General features: G+C 35.5%; 2 protein-coding genes and 1 long non-coding RNA gene across 3 annotated transcripts in view; 2 read left to right on the forward strand and 1 right to left on the reverse strand.

The window, feature by feature from the left end:
* The window catches only part of LOC134793767 (uncharacterized), a 324,508-nt gene that overhangs the window by 33,648 nt on the left and 267,920 nt on the right, over nucleotides 1-22,940 (forward strand). The gene's annotated exons all lie outside the window — the stretch shown is intronic.
* On the forward strand, nucleotides 920-11,492 carry LOC134794026 (uncharacterized). The gene is made up of 6 exons (XM_063765729.1): nucleotides 920-2,243; nucleotides 3,430-3,652; nucleotides 4,623-4,752; nucleotides 5,134-5,232; nucleotides 6,161-6,299; nucleotides 9,802-11,492. Exons 1-6 carry the CDS (start codon nucleotides 1,032-1,034, stop codon nucleotides 9,919-9,921), a joined length of 1,923 nt encoding a protein of 640 aa, XP_063621799.1. The 5' UTR covers nucleotides 920-1,031; the 3' UTR covers nucleotides 9,922-11,492.
* LOC134793899 (vitamin K-dependent protein C) overlaps nucleotides 19,543-22,940 on the reverse strand; it is a 53,456-nt gene continuing 50,058 nt past the window's right edge. Inside the window, exon 12 of the mRNA XM_063765612.1 lies at nucleotides 19,543-19,697. Coding sequence (XP_063621682.1) covers nucleotides 19,578-19,697 — 120 coding nt within the window. The 3' untranslated portion in view covers nucleotides 19,543-19,577. The remainder of the gene's footprint in view (nucleotides 19,698-22,940) is intronic.

The following is a 22,940-nucleotide window of genomic DNA, read 5'->3' on the forward strand; positions in this document are numbered from 1 at the left end:
TCCCAGAGCGACACAAGCCTACGTCACAATAACATTGCCACTTTGTATAGCGCTATTGCATACTATTATATAGCGCTGTCGCATGATGACGTAGGCTTGTGTCAGTCACGTGGTCGGAAGAGAGTACCAGGCGGAGTATATTATTATACCATGGTTTACTAGCTAGCTTAGTGCTGCACTCTGGCGGCAGAACATTGCAGTAATACCCCCTATTAGAACGCAGTGATTAATAGTAAGGGAGCCCACAATGCTAAATCGAGATTTACTCGAGCGTCATACAGACCGAATGGAATCGAAATATTAGATGATAAGAAGAAAAAAAAGTTATATAAAGTTTTTTTTCCAGCGAGCCGGAAAGCGTCTACAATTTTTTTTAAATTTCGGGAGGTTGGTGGAGGGTTAAAAAATCGTCAAGCAGTTTGTGGGTTTGGTCGTTTTTGTTCACTTTAATGCTATATTTTTTCTATAACTTAGTTGTAAGCATTTTCTTAATCTGACGAACACAAGTTTGACGCCTAATTTTTACATTGTAACCGTCAGATTAAGGAAATGCGTGCAAATAATTATCAGATTTAGTAATAGCACAATTATAGCGTTAATTTGGACTAATATGACCAAATCCACAATCTGCTTAACAATTTGTTGAACCCCCCACCAACCAAGGGCTCAACATAGATGGCTAAAAGGGGTAAAGGTAGACTACACGGGGTAGCAAGATATCATTCATATCTTAATCTGACGCGCTCGAGTAAACACAAAAATCCCCTCTTGGGCTCCCCTACCATAACTGATTATATCAAAGAGTAAAATAAATATGCATTAATAGGTAGATTATATTGTACTCTTTGAATCTATCAAATTAATGTCAACTTGATGTCAACTATCGATCAACTATGTTGGTCATAAATCATTGATTTCAAATCAAGTTGAAATAGAAAAATGAGTATTAACTTATTAAATTAACATTTACGTATTCGTTTTTAAATAATGTTTTACCTTAAAACGACTAATTATTTTAATCCCAGTCAAAAATGGGACTACATCAACTTGTAAATTATTTGTTCATTGTTCATGTATCACAAACAGTTGTTAATTGCTTCGCATTCGATTTAAGGAACAGACATTTTAGAAGATCACTATTCCCAGGATTCCGAGATATTCAGGATTCATTTTCTAATACTTACAGCAACACATCACAAGAAACCTTTTATTGGAAACGAAAAAATGAAACCAGTAATAATAATCATAAAGAAAGCGACTATCTCTGGCGAAACGCAAAAACTGTCACAAAGTTAAAAACCTCCACTACCCATTCTAAAAGAATATATTACATTGCTTTGGTATCCCGTCACAAGCATCTATCATCTACTCCGAGTAATATAGAATTCGATTATTTAGACGAAGATCAGTACCATACCAAGAATACCAGTTTGAAAAGGTTACACAGAGTTGACTCCAATAACAGAGGCGCTATTCGGGATGAATTCACGACTAGGATACATTCCAATTTGCGCTCTTCTATGTCATTTGACATTAATGATCCATACGATGTAGAGGAATTGTTACCCGTATCCAAACCTCCGAAAATTCTAGAGTCTGCTTTATTTCCCCACCGCCAAGCTTTCAACAAGTTTAAAATGAATGTGGATAAAATTAAGAATAACATCAGAGTAAGCGATTTAATTAACAATGAAGCCTATTTGAGGCAAAAGCTTGTTACGGTAAAAGTATCTGTGAAAGACTCTCAAGTGCCAACGACCACTGTAAAATCACCGGTACAATCTACAACGTCTGCATCAACCACTGTCTTCACAACGCCTAATGACAGAGTGAAATTCTTTGAAATATATGATACAAATACCTTACGACCTTCGAAGAAAAGAAAAAAATTAAATTATAAGAGTCAATATCAGAGTCAGAAAATACCAGAGATTATATCAATAACAAAGAATTTCTCAAATAAAAAAAGCAACGAAGAGAGTAGCATTCCTAGTCAAGTTTCGTGTCTTGATAACTCAAAAAACGCAAGATTTGAGAAGAAAAAAAAGAATTTCAGAAAAAGGTCATTTAAATTGGGTGGTAGTTTAGATATTTTACACCAAATTCCTGAAAATAATGTTTCGGAATTACATGCCACTTCAAAAACGATCGTCTTCTCTAAATCAAAACCTTCAACAAGAACTTCCATGGCGAATTGGTCCAGTTATCCTTTTGCATCTGTTTACATCTATGAACCGACGCAGGTAAGTCATTTACATTGAGTTGATTTAAATATATAATACTAATATTAACAAAATCTTATGTTTGCTAAATTTTACAAAGTGGATAAGTTTTTAGCAAAAATTTCATTTTTGGTACAAGCTTTTATCGCTGACTGTACTTTTCATACGACAGACAACTAATACTCATCGAGACAATTCTAAAAACCCCTAACACAATTAGGTTGCGTTGTTTCATCACAGAGTTCCTATGGCCACCTCCTGTCTCCATCATCAGATCAGTTCGACAGTACTATATTATTGTTATCAGAACTACATACAGCTGCCAATTTTCATGACGCTACGATCCTTGGAAGATGGTTAAATTAGTTACCTTAGATTCCATTACAGTTAGTTACATACAGGTCGAGAGTTCCTATGGCCACCTCCTGTCTCCATCATCAGATCAGTTCGACAGTACCATATTATTGTATTGTCATCAGAACTACATACAGCTGCCAATTTTCATGACGCTATGATCCTTGGAAGATGGTTAAATTAGTTATCTTATATTAAATTCCATTCCATTACATAGTTAGTTACATACAGGTCGACCTAATAAAAGCTTGTTAAAAAGATAAGAACGGTATATTTTTTCTTATTTGAATACTGAGTCAATATAGTCAGTTATTTCACTGATTGTAATACGTTCGTTTTTTAGCATTAGAAAAAAGGTAAACAATCTTGATGTGTCTTTTAATTGAAAAATAAGACGCGGCTAATATGTAACAATTATGAATCTAATACGATCATTTATATTCTTCTGATTTCATAAGTAATAGTTACTGATTTTTAAAAAGCGTTTTTCAATTAAAAGACATGTCAAGATCGCTTACCTTTTCTAATGCTAAAATAACGAACTATATAATACCGGAATAATCTTGCGATAAACTTAAATGTAAATATGTAGTTACTCGTGTCGATTTAAAACGCTGTCTTCGGACGTGTTTTAATTTATCACCACTCGTTGCGAATTGCCTAATTTCCGCACGTGTATCGTAAATAACTATTTCCATTTCAGTTTATCGCGAGTAAGTTTACAACGTTTTACAGCACATATGGCCTTTTAAATTTTCGATATAGACACGGAACGTGCTTATTCCCGCACTAGTGCGGGAAAGTACCACCATAATGTATTGTAAGACTTATTTACCTATTATTTCCCTTTTAGACATATTGCGATGCATCAGGTATAAGTCCGCACTGGTTGCTAGCTGCCGGGTCTTGCCTATCGCGACACAACTTGGTATACTCAATTGACGAAAGGTCGGCGTATGTGACATACTGCGGAGAGCATTGGCGATCACCAGAGCGTATCGCTTATGTCAAAAGAATTGTGGTGCATCCGAAGTTCAACCCAAACGATAAAGTTAGAAGACTTCTTTTTAACATGGGTAATGCTATTTTCAAAACAATTGCTTATTATTCCACCCAAGTTCACTGGAATACTCGTACTATACATATAATAGTTTTGTATTTACGTTAAGTAAGTACTTATTCTCGTAAAAGTATCATATTAGGCATTTACTATTCAGTTCATGGCAATGTCATCATTGATATTAAATGTCTATCAAAACGACATTTACAATGACACTGCCTCACTTTTATCTGTTCAAGTCGGTGCAAATTTAGCTTAGACGGACTCTGGTTTCAAAGCAGATGACTACTATGTCATTCTTTTTTTGTCAATCAATGTATTGTTTTTGGAATATATTTAAAAGGCCAATCAAATTAGATTTTTTTCCAGGAATTAATTCCCAGCAAGCTGGAAACCGTCTTAATACCTTCATTTGGTTCTAAATTAGCTTAATCCGACTTTGCTCCATTCTAGAGTTGGAAAATTTTTTGCTCACTTTCAGTTTTTTGCTTGTAGTTCAAAAACGGTACGTCCGACGGAAAATTTGCTCTAATCATGATTTTTTGACATCTGAGGATCCGAAAGATACCTTAATATGAGTTCGCAGTCAAAGATTGTAAAAAATGGCCGCCACTTTGAATTTTTTTTTGTATAATTGTGTTAAAATCCGTAATTTTTTTTCACCAGTGTCTGATCCACAACAACCTTGCTGGTAGTGACATTGTATTTGATGGTGGGTCCCTCTTCTATATCGAGTGGTTTTATCAATCCAAGGTAAAATGTATCTCCCAAGGCCCCCAAAATTTATCAACACCTCCTGGGATGGAGCAAACTCGGATTATACGAATTTAGGACCTAATGAAGGTATTAAAATGATTTTTAGCTTGCTGGGGATTAATTCCTATAAACGCTTTTTTGGATCTAATTTGATTGGCCTATATTTACGTTAGTCTTATTTACTGTAAAACCTAGGAAACTCATGTACTTATATTGCATGGTACTTACAGGGTTGATCCAAGTGTCGAATTCAATGTCCACTTCTTGCCCTCGTTGGGCACCAATCGCAATGATGTCACACCAGTTCTCGATTAGCTTGGCGGGTACTATGGCTTCTGCGGTAGGCTGGGGTTTAGACAGGTGATTATTTAGATTTATAGTTAATGTTCAGGGTGAATAATAATTTAATAATGACGGCCTATCAAGTAAAATATTACCGTTAGGTGGATTTAACCGTTTAAAGCGCACTATAAGATGTTATACAAAAAACCGACCACCTTATGGTCTTTTTTTCCTTAAATATATTTTTTTGTACTAAGGGTGGCAATGAGGCTTGAATTGAGGATTGTATAATCTGGTCCGTTAACGGGGTAAGGCTCCATTTATTTAATAATGCCTGGTTTTCTGTTTAACTTTGGAATATTATACTTCATTTATTATTTGTCTCTGTATTTTTATAACAAATTTACAGTATCCACATTCAAGATAATACTAATATTGTTTATTATTCTATTGATTCAGATACCGATCGAAAACGACGGAAAAGCTACCGCGCCGGCCTCTTACTGTATACGAAGCTCTGGTCTATCACAATACATGCCCGGGGAGTTCCACGTTTAGGTAATTAATAATTATACAGGAATAATAATTCAATCGAATACCCAAATCAAAGACAGGTTTCAGAGTTGTAAACGTTCATTCAATTATTAATTTAACAATCGAGACCACGGTAAAATAGGTACCTATATATTATTGAAAATTAAAGAATAACAGCTGACAGGAACCCTGAAATAACCATTACTAAGTGTTCTGCGTCGAATTTCGAGCTGAAAAAATTTGTATGTATTTTTTCAAATATGTAATTTTCTCCAAATATAGTCCTAATTCAGTATTTTTTCTATATGATCATGACATGAATCAATGTGAGGAATAGCTCGGGTTAGCATCCATCACTCACAGTCACTTGGTATGTATTTTGGACTAATCCATTCAGCCATTTTCAATTTAGAGCAGTTCGCAGGGAGCATATACTTGTGATCTACTCACAAAGCCCTTTCATTTGGTACCCCACATGGTATGTTTAAAAGAAAATAAAAATAAAGTTTGGACTGCCGACTTTATGACGTCACAGCAACTACCCCCACCACTTTTGCGCTTGTCACCTTATAAATTTGTGTTCAGGGCATTTACACTGAATGCATCGATACCATATTCACCCATATCCGAGACGACATGAACGAAAACTAACCTAAAGCCTGTGCTCTACTAAAGCACGTTTTTAGGGTTCCGTACCCAAAGGCTAAAAAGGGGACCCTATTACTAAGACTCCGCTGTCCGTCTGTCCGTCCGTCCGTCTGTCCGTCCATCCTAACAGTAACTGTGATAACTAGACAGTTGGAATTTTCACAGATGATATATTACTGTTGCCGATATAACAACAAATACTAAAAACAAAATAAAATATAAGTATATTTAAGCGGGGCTCCCATACAACAAACGTGATTTTTTTGCCGTTTTTTGCGTAATGGTATGGTTTTTTGTTATACAGAATCGCGAAACGCCAAGCTGACAGTGGCGTCAGTAACTTGTACTGTCTCCTGCTTCCGGAGTACACTGGAGAGGAGAACGACTCCGTGCACGGCGGACTGTTGCTGGTCGACGGGAAGCTGATTGCTCTTTACTTGCAGGTATATTTTTTTCGTAAAATGTATTTATGGGTATCGTAAACGACTGTTCATGTAAAAGTACTTAATTATCTTCGTTCCAACTGAATAGCATAATAACCTTATGGTAGATTCCAGTTGAATAGACATTTGCTTTCATTCTAGGTTGTACCTAAGATTTCGTTCGCAATAAATACGCAAAATATACAAATACATATTTATATTGTAATATTTTTTACATCACAGAAAAAATACAATCATCGTCTCGCGACAATCTAAATGTGATAATGTTATTTCGTTTCAGCCCTTGGACCTAATTTCATTATTTATCCATCATATTTAATAATTTACAAATCTGTCTCTAATAAAGAATATCTTATATCACTTGCTTGTACATTTACAAATAAAATCTGAAAAGTAAAAGAAAATAGGGTTTTATAAAAATATTTGTTTAATCACGTCTTAACTTTAAGTGTCATTGCTGGCTGAACTGAAATTCGTATTTTAACATAACAAAGTTGAATTAGGTAAGATTGGAAAGGAATAATACTCTTTAAGTTTTAAACCCAAATGTACAGTCAGCGTCTTAAAGTAGGTAGCATCCAAAGTATTCAAATAGTTCGGGACACCATATTATTTGTATGGCGTACCGAACTATTTGAATACTTTGGATGCTACCTACCTACTATACGACGTTGACTGTACGCACAAGAAAGGTAGACTTAGAAATTATTTCGAAATTTTTATAATTGAGCATTTCAATTAATTCTTACAGCCGTATTCGAACAATGAGATACATCAAATACTAGATATTGAAACGATATGGATTGGATATGTCAGTGTGAAAAGTGACATATTTGTTTGAAGACACGTCAATTTTGACACTTGCTTGACACTGACATATCCGATCCATATCGTTTGAATATCTAGTATTTGACGTATCTCATTGTTCGAATACGGCTGTTATTAGATAATGATCCAATTTTATTCACAATTCAATTCTGATTATGGCATCCCAATTCCGATGCAACAAGCATTTAATATGTAAATTACCATATCAAGAACTCTAAAATGTTCAGCCATAGTGTATTTCTGTTGTTCAGATTGGGCCGTACGTTATGTCTTTTACTTATCTCAGACGGTCGATTTTCTAGTAGAAAGTAGCTAAATTCTGGGACTAAAACGAGTCGAGAGACTTCGCACGGGTTACACAAAACCTTAACAAATTATACTCCTAAACCTTCCTCAAGAATCACTCTAACTATTGCTAGGTAAAAACCGCATGAAAATCCGTTCTGTACAAGGGCCCAACGTTTTCTGTTCTCTTTCACGGCGCAGCAACTAGTATCATTTCTCTCTCCTCGCTCTTTTAAAAATGCCGTTTGTCAAAAACGGACAACCATACTGTTGACAAGATGGACTTCAAATCAAGTGTTGCCTTTTTTGATGCGCCCAGGCTGTGTATGTGTGCGTAAAAGCGTATATGTGTGCTCTTTTAGGGATGTGAAAAGTCGATTTTAATCAAGTTATATATCGATAAACGCTACACAGCGGAACGAAATAGCGATTAAGGGGCTACCCCACGCCAATGACCTTCGATCTGAATCCCTTAGTTTTCTAATGTTTTTTGTAGCTTATTATATTAACAGCAATGGCTTTAAGCAATATAGTATACCACATTTACTTCAAAGTTCATTGTCTTCGAGATATTTGGCATCAAAGTTCAACAATTTTAGGCTAAAAAACTGGTTTTCTGGCCGTAACTTTTGTGTTAATTTGTTTAAAATTAAAACCCTGGACACATTTTTCGAGACGTCAAAGACGAACCCAAATATGTAGATTTCGTACATGTAAGATCCTTCACCGCAAACTAGATACGAAAAAAGTGTTTTTTTAGACAATGTTTAAAAAAATCATAAAAAAATAAGTATTAATTTCTTTCAAAATCCGGTGGACAAAACCGGAGATAAAAGATTGCAAAACCGATAACCGTTTGTCTTATAATTCTATCTGTAGTGCAAAAAAAGGAGATACGATTCTAAACTTGTCAAAAATCGATGAAAACCTCGGGTAGCCCCTTAATTGAAGCTTCAATATCTTCGTTAAACATAAACATAATTGAAATGCTAATGGATAATTAATATATAATATAATAATGTAATAAAATAATTCAATTACTGCGGAACACATATTTTAGTAGGTATTTATGTATTTTAATTAAATATCTGAACTTTCCCTTGGTTCCCTGCTGGGGCGTGACGATAAAATTGTGATCTGATAACCACAATAAAGAATAAAAGCGTTTTTGTCCATTTTAGGTATCGTTAAACCTTTGAAGTAAAATTAAAATTGCAAGAAATGTCGATAGTTTATCGATATGACTTTATCGACATGGCTACAGCAAGGTGGGCCTCATTGTTAATCGTACACTAAACAAAAGTGGCAACAGTGACAGCTCGCTGAGACGGGATCTCTATATATTAAATCTATGGTTCTGTAGTTTTTGAAGTTTATCGCGAACATACATACACACAAACAGACAGACAGTTTTATAAGGTGTAGTGATGTAGTGATATCTTTACCGACTTAACATAATACAAATCAGCTTCGTGCGGCCAAACCTTCAACCAGGTTGTAGCTGAATATAATACCTTCTTACCTACCGCCTTAGTTAAACGGTAGACCTATAGAATAGTTTCATGTTAATCGATTATCCTGGCTCACCGCCCACTCAAAGCAGTCGGCAGCTTGCAATTATCTCAGTCAGCAATTATCTTTAAATTAAATCCGTTCCATTCGCCAGCACTCTAACTATCATTCGCTTAAATTGGCTGACGCTGACTTTTGACTGCACAAAGACCTAATGGCAAAAACGCATGGAAATAATCGTTTATTACGAAGATTGGAAGACTGGTGTACTTAGGCTTTGAATTATTTAATTTGTAATTGTATTGTGGGGCATAATTGGAACAAACTCCAAATCATGTTTTTCTTTAAGCTGTATTTTTTACTGAGGTGTGCCAATAGAGTACGAGTATTCTATCTGTCTATATAACTCCCATAGGATATAGTTTCGGTCCAAAGTGACAAGGAATTTAAAAACAAATTAGACAAGTACTATGCAAATTCCACTCAACAATGAAAACTTTGTTAAGATGACACTGATACAGGCATTATCAGTTATTGCAACTGCCTGCCTTACAAATCTATATATACCTACCTATTTAAAAATGAATCCCTATTTCCTTTGGTCATGGCATCACGCGTTCGTGAACGGCTGGACCAATGTCGCAGATTCTTTTTGTGTTGTGTTTGTTATTGTCAGAATGTTCTTATGAAAAAAAAAAAGTACAAAAAAATATAGATACATAGATATAGTACGTGAACGGAAATTCGCCGGGGCATCTAGTAATCAATATATCAGTAAATTATTTTGAAAAATCATATTTTGTGTACAGCCTGCCTATAATTACTGACTGTTTTTCTGAAGATCAATAGTTATTTGATTAACTGTGAATTATTTTAGGAAGAACGTCGTTCGTGGGGCAGCCAGTCAGCGCAGTACACGGGCGTGTGGCGGCTCCTCCCGTGGATCACGGATATAGCGCACGAACCCGACTACGAGTATATCACTTTGGACGTATAGACATTTTAAGTAATATAAATAGTAGGTCCAGTTTTATAATTTTTTAATCACGATTATTTACACTAAACAAAACTTCAAACATAATTTTAGTCTCTCAGAATTGTTAGATTCTTGTATCGTAATATGTATGACTAAATAGTAGCGGTCGGTTAGGTCTTTTAGTGTCCCGCTCAGAAATTAGCAATGCTAGACAATTTTGGCGGTTGACGTCCATGTTATGTCGTTATAAAATATATTCTCCATATAATTAACTCACCAAGTGAGCCTTAAAAACAAGCCGAACTTATAGTTCGTTAATTTTAGCATTAGAATAACGCTACGCGATCTTGACGTGTCTTTTAATTGAAAAACGCATTTTAAAAATCAGTAACGATTACTTATGAAAGCAAAAGAATGTAAATAATCGTATATGATTCATAATCGTTACATACCTATTTACCGTGACTTATTTTTCAAAAGTGTTTTTCAATAAAAAGACGCTTCAAGATTGTTTACCTTTTTTCCATAGAAGTAGCATCCTATAGAAGTAGTGTGCGCGTGCCTCCGTGAGGGACAAAATATACGCAATGCGACAATATTAAAAACACGTTTTAACATTCCTGACAATATACCAAAAACAATCTACGTAATTCGGTCGGGTTATTTGTTGCCCACCATAGCCCATACTATCAAAAAGGTGGGGAACAAACAAAAAGTGAGACTGTGACAAGGAGAAGCAATAGAATCGCTTTCTCTGCTACTCCTGCTGAAAGTTCTATAAGTGTATCTCGTTCGGTCATTTGGCCCCTCCCCCGTGTCTTCTCTATATTATTGTACCTCTATGTTTTTTTCTAATGCTAAAAAAACGAACTATACGAGTAGAGCGCGTCATTTGTATATAAAAAGAAAACTACCTACTCGTTGACTTTGGTACACCGAACTATGTAAAAGTCAAAATTCTACGTGTCTAACATGCTGCCGTGCTACAAACAATCACTTAGAGGATATAAGTGATATAACCAACGGAGACGCCATGTCTCAAATTTTCGGTACAAAATAGTCTGCCGTTTTTATGCGGCGACCATTGGCCGCCTATTTTCGACAGAGGGGAACGCCTGTTAATGGCGGCTCCATTGTTAATTACTCCGAGAACAATCACGATTTAATGGTACGAATGTTATCTAATTACCCGTGATTTGTCCCAGCCAATTTCTGATTTGCATAGACGCTTCCGCTCTGCACTACCCGTGTTGAAGCTTAAATATGAAAGTTGCTATATCTCTTGATATGTATCAAGACAGACAGACAGAAGCAACTTATATAAATAAATTATCTGGAATTTACAAGCACGACTTCATTTTATGTGATAATTTAGACAAAAAGAAGACATGGTGGTCGGTAATGGAGTTTGCGAAGTAATAATAAATTATTTACGCTCGATTGTGAAATAATTGGATTCGGTGGAAAATTCAAAGTTGTTAAGTAGTCACTCAGTGGGTGAGAGTTTACGACGTTTTCGTAAATTTTTCATTTTTGTGTTATTTGATTTATACGTTTTTCTTTTTTGAAACTTTGTTTTGTTTTACATAATTCCTTTATTTGCGTAAGGCATTGGTCAAAATTTTGTAAGAATAATAATTATGTATTAAAATTCTACACATTTCTTAGCTGCGTATTTATTTTTGTAATTCTTCTACAATCAGCATTAAATAGATAATCGCAGCCAAAGTGGCCAAATGTAACGGAACATAATATTTTTCTTGTGGTAATTACGCTAAGTACTTTATTTTATAAAACACAAAAACTGCTACATGTACACTAAGTAATAGGGAGACTATTATTTTATTGACCAGATTACTAACCAGATGCGATCCCGTCGAGGGATGGGGGCGTGAAGAGTCTCCAGGACATAATACAACTGTTCAAGGAGACCGATCCAGACGACGTGCCTGCCTTTTATAATATGTATGCTTGTTTTAAGGTATTTATGTATGCCCGGCCACTAGTTGGCTGAAATAAAAAAAAATCATTTCTTTTAATTTATTAGCAGTAAAATTATATTTAAAATATTCGTCTTAAGTTATAAAACACAACAGATCTTTAATATTGATGAAAACAACCAATAATGAAGTTATATATTCAGTTAAATTTAGATAAGATCCTAATCAGATTGTCCTTATCTCAAATCAGGGCACAAGAAAGGGTGTAAAAGAAAAGTACTGAATAGAAATTTAGAGAGACTTTATTTACTATGAACTAGGAAGTATAATTCAGTGTCTTAATCGTATATGATCATTGATCATACATCTATAGAACTTTGCCCAATGCCTTGATTACTATATTGCACAGATGTAGTGCATAATTGTTTTCCATCGTATTTTCTCGGCGACGCCGACGTTCGTGTTTGTTCGTGTACTACTCAGTCTACTTCAGTCAACCTCAGTACTTTTTGTACCGAAACTGACTGAAATAGCAAGACACGTTCGTACGTTTCCGTGAAAATACGATAGAAAATACCTATGCACTATATCTGTATGAACGGATATATGCGTTTATGTCACAATATAAAATTATGCACGCACTGAGAGAGCTGAATGAGATACAATTACACCTGGCGAAAATTCACAAGAAGATTACCGGTAGTAAATGCGTTAATACAATACAAATACTCTTTATTGCACATCTCATTACAGAAAACAATACAAATAATACAGGAATAAGAGGTTAATTAACCCCTTTGTAGCCATCCGAGCCTCTAGGCTTAACATTTCACCATTCACCAAGCATTTTATTTACAAAGAGCACATAATGGAACAATATATTACTCATAAATAACACTCGATTGTGAGAGCATCTTTTCACTGTATTTCTCGGTGAATAAAATAATACTTGTATGGTAAATTGAACGTTACACAGCAGAGCAAAATTGCTGGTCATTTATAGAAGGTCCTTGCACCAAAGAAGGCCTATCGTTATTTTTATTTTTCATTGTTTCTTATGTTTGATATGAACTTGCAGTTTTATCTGTGGTACTAGCGAACATGAACGCAAAATTAGAACACATTCACACTTAATATTTAACATTTTAAATGCCGTAGACTGATATACAGGGTGGCCAAAAAATAAGTGCATTCCCTTTGCCAGGGAGGTTTATACTGAGCAACTTTTACTATGGGACCAACCCCGAAATCGCGAAAAAAATTTGGCTGGTTCATTTTCTATGGGAGGGTAATTTTTTTTTCGCGATTTAGGGGTTGGTCCCATAGTAAAAGTTGCTCAGTATAATCCTAAAACCTCCCTGGCAACGGGAATGCACTTATTTTTTGGCCACTGTGTATAAGACATACAAAATCGGGCTCATTTCGCCGCGGTCTGATAAATAAGACAAAACTTCGTGTACCTAACTTCGTAGCTTCGTACCGCCGGCGACACGAGCACACTCGATGAAAAATCCTATAGCGGTTAAAAGGTTAAAAGTATGACATTTTGAAACTAGGCAAGCTTAATAACCGGGCCACCTTTGGCAAAGGTACCTTATTGCATAAAATAACTCTCTCAACAAACCGCATTGTGGTCGTAATGTAAATTTGTAATTCCAACCTTGACCTAACTACCTACCTAGTTCCAAATGGGGCTGATTTATATGACAATGAATTAAGTAAAATTTTATTAACATTTTAACCGTCGTGGTCTGATATAGGTACATATAAGACATACAATATCAAGCTCATTTCTCCGTAATGTGATAAATAAGACAAAACTTCGTGCAACTTCGTGCCGGCGGCGAAACGAGCACGCTTGATGAAAAATTCTAAGCGGTTAAAAGGTTAAATTGATTTACAATGAAAACATTACTTTTTAACAATTTATGAAGTCATTGTTCAAAAATATAATCGGATATTACTACGGAACTAGACGCCATATTTATCTAACTTTCCGCTTCAGTTCGCTTCGGTCCCTAGCAATAGGTTTATGTGAGCTGTGGACGCTGTAGTCAAAATTCTGAGCCAAATGATGTCATTTGTTTTGGCCGAATGTGTGTATATATATATATATATATTTTGTAGACCTATAAAGGAATTGTTTAAAATTATGCATCTTAAATTAAGGCTGGTTGCAGTTTGAAAAAAGGTCTATACCAAAAAAAAAACTATCTTGTTTCAAATAGCTACCGTGTCACGTAGCGAATTTTAACCCGTATTGACAGTAGGTTGCAAACATGAACGTTTCTGTGGTTTTGTAATATTTTCCATGCACGTCTTTTCATTTCGTAGCAAAATAGATTTCCTTTGAGTAATTTTATTCGGTTGCAACGTTCCGTGGAGACTCGGTCGTTCCGCTCACTACGTTGACGTCTTTACTCGTGTTTCAACCCCTATATTGTGTATCCTACTATACTATATATTGCTCGTAAAATAACGAACTTACGAGATTGAAGCTTGTTGGTTTTACGTTAGGTTTTTTGGTGTTTTTAACCTAGCAGGTAGATTACCTTGTGTACGAAGTGACGGTCCTGAGCTCGAGGCAATGATTTGTGTAATAAGTACAGATTTTTGTTACCGATTCATATTTTTGTACAATACAAGTCTTGCTTAAGGGGCCCACTGATTAACAGTCCACCGGACGGTATCGGCCTGTCAATTAGAACAATATTTTGACAGTTCCCAACAACTAACAGGCCGAGACCGTGCGGCGGACTGTCAATCAGTGGGCCCCTTTAATTTCGAACTAGGCATTAGATTGTACCTATGTGTGTAATTGTTTATTTTTGTGAAACATGAGCGACGGCAGCTTTTCACCGCCGTTTGCCAAATCCTAAAATGTCACGCACCCGCCAATTGAATACATAATACGAGCCGGCAATATAAACCTTACTTCAATGGATTAAAGGTTATTTTGACAGCGTACACCATAACATCATTGTTCATTGTATAATAGGCACTAAAAGTAGTTTTTTTTGTATAGGGATATTAAAAAATACTTAACTTACAGTTGAAAGTAGTCGTATGTAGGAAAGATATAAAATCCTTAAAAAGTCTGCAAGTATCCAAAGGACATCTGCGGGCGCAGCACGGTTCCATTTTTATCGACTATCACTATGCGCGTCCCTTTTGCACTAACATACTTGTTAGAACGTAACAGGCATGGTGACAAGCGATAAAACGCGACCGTGCTACGCCGCCTGACTACCAGTAACTGAAAGTGAAGATATTTTTTTTGTCTTCAGCGAAGGCATTTTTTTTCTCTATGTTCAGCGCCGTGGTTTGAGCGCAACGATGTAAAGTTACAATATACATTTAGTTAATTGCATTGCCTGGAGTTTTATGAAAGCACTGTTGAAAATATCCCTGAATTTTGAAAATACTCGTGTTAAAAATACTATCACATGTGTGAAAATACGATGGCTACTTTTAACAGGACAGGTAATTAGGAATAAAGTAACATTATGTATGCAAAGCCCAGTTTTTCAGGCAGCGCGATGTCCAATAAACTTATTTAACCAATTTGTTGTGTTTTTAAAATCTCGTAATCACCCCATCGTTTCACTGTACGGAATTCTGAACAGACGTCACCTAGATTAAATTTGCCCCCAAAGGTGTAATCAAATAATAAAGGTCCCTTAGGCATTGTAGACCTCCGTATATTGTACACGATAAATGCCAATGACATCACGTTTCTGCGTAGGTGGTCTCACACATTGCTCGGTAATGAATTACAGCTTTATGGCGATGCCTTTCATTGAAAGGCCATAGTCGGTTTTCCATAGTAAGTTGGCCCTGAAGTCAATTTGATTCGGGTTTTTTTTTGTGAGTACCTCTTATGGTGAAGGATATTTTTGCTGAGTGTCAACATCCTACTAGTGACAGTTTTTGACTAATGAGTTTATTATTATTTTTCTTTAATTTATTGATTTTCGAGATGTATTCAAGCGATTTGCTTCAATTTTTTAAACAGTGTTCTTTATTTAGGTATGCATCGATACTCAAAAAACGAATACCAGTTGTCATATAAAAAAAAGGAAAAAAAAAGTAAAACAAAAATAAAACATTTTTTTTATGTCGTGGTGAAGTAGTGACACCTCTAATTTTTTTTTCTAGTTGTAGGCCAGACATTGGCCTACTACTTGCCTAAATATCAAAATTTTCCAAACGGTACTTCCTGTCAAAAATTAGCAATGTGTGTGGTCAAGTTCTGTACTCAATCGGTGTTTTTCATTGTAGTATACAAACATTAAGTTGTCATTGGCATTTTACTCTTAAATACGACAACCTGATAAGAAATCGCAAACAGAATCGAAGAGTTTGTATACTACATTGAAAAACACCGATTGAGAACAGAACTTGACCACACACATTGCTAATTTTTGACAGGAAGTACCGTCTGCATGGGATAATGATGATGATTGATAAAAACTATCCTACATCTTTCCTCATGTCTCAAACTATCTCCGTACCAAATCAAAATTGATTCTAAAGGTTTAAGCGTTAAGAGGTAAAAGACAGATATACTTTCGCATTTATATAATTAGTAGAGATAGTAGGGATTTGTTTGAATTCACAGCTCAGGTGGCCAATTTTGATGTGACAATTGTTATTGATATGCATGTGTGTGCGTGATTTGATATTATTGATGTGCTCGCACTTATTGGTGCGCGTCAGATGCCTAATGCTTCGAATTAATGAAAGATTTTCATTTCACTTTCATTTCATTCCATTTCATTTCAAAGCCCAATCAAAACAGAAACGGCCACCCTGTCAGTCTAAATTAAGGGTGGATCAGCTTTTTTTGGTATTATCCTGTTCCGTCAGCCTGGAGACAATACATATTAGGAGCATTCCACGGGCTGTCCCGTACAAACGCATTTTATTTCCTGTGTTGCGACTTTTTTTCGGCATTTAAAGCAATCGATTATTTTTAGTGCATATTTTTGACCATTTGTCATAGAAAAGGAAACTCTTATTTATACCTGCAAATCTTCAGAAAATTCGCAGTTGTACGAGACAAACGCGATTTATGGGAAGGGCTTATACTGGCCATAATACCATATAACCAGGGTTATAATAGTGACCCTGGAGATCGTAACCATGGCAACGAGTGACAAGAAAAATTTGATACATCCATTTAACCTTTTAACTTTTCATCGAGCGTGCTCGTGTCGCCGGCGGTACGAAGTTACACGAAGTTTTGTCTTATTTATCAGACCTATATATCAGTCTACGGCAGTTAAAAGGTTAAAAACATAATATATTTCAGGTTGGTATTTTGTAACTCCAGAGGATTTATTGGTGAGTTTCCAACATGCTATAAGATGTGCCGCGTTGATCCTAAGAAACAACTGTGTACTTAAATAAAGCTAACTTCCTGGTGATTATCTCAACGAATTTTTTTTGCGGCGGAGCTGATAATGACAGTGTGGACTAATTGTTTCACAATGGTATTTTTTTTCTGAAAACCTTACACAAATTATTATCTTAAGCCAAATCGCAAAATGTTATAAAAGTTATTGTTATTTATAAAAAAAAATTTTTTCGCCGCAATTATAATTTTGGTGTAGTGTCCCGAATCCGTTTTTCTTGAATGATTTCTATAGTAGAACCATAACATCCATTGATTTAACTAAAACTTCACAAACTTTTACTCGTTATTAGTCTACATATATTATAAGAAAATAAAAGTGAAGATTAGTACATGAATTGATACTCTAAACTAAGCATTACTAGTTGTCCTGGTAAAATAGTTAATTTTGGTGGTAAATATTGAAAATGAATTTTATGGTCGAACGAAACGCAACAAGGCTAACAAACGTGGAGTAACCTGTTAATTCAGGTCTGCTCTGGCACTGAACGATGATGCACGTGTCGTATGACGCTAGATCTGTCCAGCAAACGCGTAAGTATCTAATTTTGGTGTATTAAAATACTTTTTAATGCAATTTTGGTGGTGTATCTAACTAATGACCGAAAAGTAGTTGTTTTTGTGTGAACTGTATTTAAAGCATGTTTATAGTTTCTTTTTTAAAATATAAACTTGAAACTGATGTGAGTGATACGGTTTACTTTTAAATATACATTTATGCAATGGTTCTAATTTTGGTGCATCAATTTTGGTGGTATTGGTGGTAATTTGAAAACCACCAAAATTGCTTAATGCCACCAAAATTGATACTTATGAGTTATGAGCCATAACTAAGTAATTTAGTATTTGCTGTCATCAATTTATATTTTGTATTCACAGCACTAATGACTAAGTGCATTGATTACCAGTAAAAAATAAATACTTTACAATAAAACAAAATTTCACATTTTGTAATTGCACTGACTTTAACCTACATTATTTGATCGTGTAATGTTTTCATCTACCCTCAACTGGCTTAAGGAGCCATTTGAGGGTAGATTTCGTTTACTTTTATTGAAATACCTAAAGATACAGACTATAATAGGGATGGTGGCCAGTAAATCTAATTTTGGTGGCAACCAAATTATTAAAATCATAATATCTCGAAAACTACTATGTATAATGAAAGGCCATTACTACACAATATCGATTGTGACTAGTTACGTATTATCGATACATAATTTAGACATAAACTTCAAAAATAAAAAATCCCACCAAAATTAGGTAAATTTTGGACCTGTTGAAAATCACCCTAACGTAATTGTAATCGAAACTTTCTAAATTGAAACTCTCGAAATTGAAATTGAGTGTGCTGTGCAAATATTTATACAGAGTGTTTGTTCACAAAGTTAAAAGCAATACTCCACAAAAACATATTTAGAAGTTTTCAGGGTAGGTAATGAATATTTTCGGGTGAAAAATGAACATGTTAACTTATAACAATAGGCACTTGCAAATAAAGTGAGAGAAATCTTTCACAAATGTCATAGTCCATGTTCAATTGACATAGCATTGAATTTCGTCCGGCTTGTGTGAAAGATTTACCCCCTTATTCATAAAACTTTACGGGCCTGATTTAGTTAAATTATTTGTTATCCCTTTCTTACAATACATAAGTCAAAATGACAGATAAAGACAAACGATTCATAGCTGATTCAGGCATGTAACGCGTTTATGAATAACGCCATTATTCATTAAACCTGTCGTTAAAAGTGGTTAATGCTTAGTCATTTCATCTCTCTCTATCACTCTTGCATATTTGCTAAAGGCCGGATAAGAGAACTGTGCCATCTACCCTGGAGACGTATTGAGATTTAGAATTATGAATATGATATTTATTTGATAATCTCAGTGCATCGTACTCGCATTTATTTGATAGCTCGAGAGGGACGCAAGCGGATTTGATATCAAATCAGTCATATTTTTAAAGTTATTAAGTAAAAAAATCAAGAGAGAGAGATCAAATTCCGCTCCAGATTTTCACTAAATTGCTGGTTTATCCAGCTTCCAGCATAAGGCCGCGGTTTGGGAAAAATATGGGGCCCCGCCCCGCTGGCATCCAGAACTCGGCCTACAAGCACTCTCTCTGGCTATTAATATAGTAAAAACTCTTAAGGAGGCAAGGCAACACGTCGAACGTGGTAGGCCCTCTTCTGGCGCGACGCGGGAAATCGTATTAAACGTGATCGTATTAAGCGTGATAGTATTCTACTGAAGTTATAATAAATCTCGGGTCACATTACAATGTTCTCTCAATAAGTCACGTGTAAACACACGGGCGGTCAATCATCGAAATATTTATTGTCCATAACGTTGTTGATCCAGGCGACGTACCCGGCGGTGCGCGTGTAGATGCCGTACTTTCCTCGTTTGCCGCAGCCGTCACCGAAGCTCGTGATCCCCTGGAACACCAAATTACCCATAAATAAAGGGTCAGCCAAAGGACATGAATATAACAATACTTGAATTAAAAGGTCGCGTATATTTGAATGCGCAGGTCAAACTCAGGCTTGTGTGTCTAATAGTTCGGGAGCCGACGATGCTAAATGTGTAGTTACTCGAGCGTCGTACAGACCTATTGGAATCGAAATATTAGATGATAAGAAGAAAAAAAAAAGTTATATAATTTTTTTTTCCAGCGAGCCGGAAAGCGTATACAATTTTTTTTATTTTCGGGAGGTTGGTGGAGGGTTAAAAAATCGTTATGCAGTTTGTGGGTTTGGTCGTTTTTGTCCACGTTAATGCTATATTTTTTCTATAACTTAATATAACACTTATTTGTAGACATTTTCTTAATCTGACGAACACAAGTTTGATGCCTAATTTTTACATTGTAACCGTCAGATTAAGGAAATGCGTGCAAATAATTATCAGATTTTGTAATAGAACAATTATAGCGTTAATTTGGACTAATATGACCAAATCTACAATCTGCTTAACAATTTGTTGAACCCCCCACCAACCCCCCACCAACCAAGGGCTCAACATAGATGGCTAAAAGGGGTAAAGGTAGACTACACGGGGTAGCAAGATATCACTTATATCTTAATCTGACGCGCTCGAGTAAACACAAAAATCCCCTCTTGGGCTCCCCTACTATAATATATATATATATTTTTTTATTTCTGATAAATTTTATCCATAGAATTGTTATTTAGTTAACCCTTCAAGTGGCGCCAGCGAAAACGCGAAAAGTAGTCAAGTGGCGGGGCCCCGGTGGGTGGTCTGCGCAGCTTAAGAAAATTTTACAAAATCGTCGATTTAAGCTGTTCTATGTTTGAAAGTATATTAAATCACATATTGTTAGAATCAGCGTTATATAGGCTATTTGAATATAGCAATTAAATTATTCTAATGTTTATACATTTGGCCAGACCTAATCAAACTCCGGAAGAATGACAGTTTTCCAGTTTCCTTGTTCTCGCGACCAAATGCTGGAATGATATCCCTCCGCCTTTAAGACAGCTTAAATCCAGAAAAACATTTAAAAATCACTTTTAAAAAATTCTCCTTGAAAAACAAACCGCTGGGATTCCATTCGGCTATTTGGTTGCAGATTTTAGGATATAACATGGTGGGGCTGGTGTCACACAACTAGGAGACTTGCACACAGTACATACGGGTCAATTTTACCTACTATCTAAGTATTTTATCAAAAAATTATCACACGACATGCACATATCACACACTGTACGATTGTTTCCGACGTACGTAAATACTTCTTCGTAAATATATTCTTTGTTGTGACCTGGGTTCCGGCAGAAAATCAGTGCTTTGCTCGAAAGAGCGAAGCGTATCACTGAGCCGTGACCCTTTTGTCCTGCTGCAACGCACACAGTTTGTACCTACCTACTTTTATAAAATTTTACTTTTGTACCTACTCATTTCTATGCAAAAAAAAATTAACTCAATTTTCTTTGTTAGTGTAATAATTTCTTTTTTCTGTTATTATGTGTGTAAATTTATATTGTGTGTAATGCAGCTGTCAAATAAATGATTTATCTATCTATCTATCTATCTACCTTGTTAAAAATGACTACCACCATAAAAATAATTGATTATTGGAAGTAATTGCTATTTAACTATCAAAGGAAGACTTTTATCTTTAAGATTAAATCAATAAAAGGGACCTAAGATACAATTTCTTTTACAAAACAACCTCTTAAAAACGAGACTGACCTCGGACTAGGCGGTCGCTCCCGAACCAATGGTCCTCACCAACAAATTTTATTTGTGTTTCTTATGGTATGCTATCCTTCTCTAACTCGCTACCTACTTTTGGGCGCTAGAAGAGCGTAAATATACTTAAATGCGTTCAATTGCACCTCTAAATACGTCAACACCTCATTAACCACTCACTGGTGGTTGACAGTTTACTGGTTTTCGCATCGACCATTCACGGGTTGACCGCCACTTGAAGGGTTATAGCTACGTTAGTTACTTAAGTATTAATTAATTAATTTATTTATTTATAATTAACCCGACCCAAAAATTCAGGAAGGTACAATCCACCCTGTCAGATATGACCTTGAGTATACTGTAGTGACTGCCCCGCAACCGGCACAACACATATATGTAATCGTCACGTTTGTAAGTTATGTACAAGATCTTACGGACCCTGGCCCTGAGCCTGGTCTTTAGTTCGATACAACGACTCAGCATTCAGTATAAGTATATATAATGAGTATACTGTTATGTAGTGACTGCCCCGCAACCGGCACAACACATATATGTAATCGTCACGTTTGTAAGTTATGTACAAGATCTTACGGACCCTGGCCCTGAGCCTGGTCTTTAGTTCGATACAACGACTCAGCATTCAGTATAAGTATATATAATGAGTATACTGTTATGTAGTGACTGCCCCGCAACCGGCACAACACATATATGTAATCGTCATGTTTGTAAGTTATGTACAAGATCTTACGGACCCTGGCCCTGGGCCTGGTCCGTAGTTCGATACAACGACTCAGCATTCAGTATAAGTACTATATTACTAGTAAAATGACATACTATTGGTAGGTAAATAATTGGAGCCTGATAACATTTTGAAAAAGTTCGTTTGTTGATACAGCAGAATCATAACAATCACTAAAGCTGTTCGAATAAACAATGCAGGCTAAGTACAATTCATTTTATTTTGTGGAATTAACATTTGGAAAGTTGGTGGACGTAAAAAATATAGAATCTTTAATTGCCTCCGTGCTCTCGGGGTTTTCGCTAATTTAAAACTAAATGTGGTATAGATTTTATTTGTTATAAACTGAATCTTAGGTATAATTATTTATGTTATATTTATTTGTCGTTTGCATAAAAAAAAGCCCAAGCTGTAATTTATCTTACATTAAATCGAACCAATTCATTTTAATTTGTATTTATGACAACATCGCAGTTTCCACTTCATTCTACTTTTTAAACTAACGCTGATTTTGTAACTGAGATGGCAGATTACAAAATCGGCACGATATACTGTTTCTGACATTCAAAATAGCCCTTTGTATGCCATGATTGTCTGTAAACCTTGAAAATGATCAAAGGGGCAATCTGTTACAAGTTACCAAATTAATTAGTTAAGTGTTAGTGTTAAGTTACCTTAACTTGGTGAAAATTAAATTATTACTGATTTAGACGGCGCGCGATATCGC

The sequence above is a fragment of the Cydia splendana genome, chromosome 9 (genome assembly GCF_910591565.1).
Source record: "Cydia splendana chromosome 9, ilCydSple1.2, whole genome shotgun sequence".
In the NCBI taxonomy this organism is placed as follows: domain Eukaryota; kingdom Metazoa; phylum Arthropoda; class Insecta; order Lepidoptera; family Tortricidae; genus Cydia; species Cydia splendana.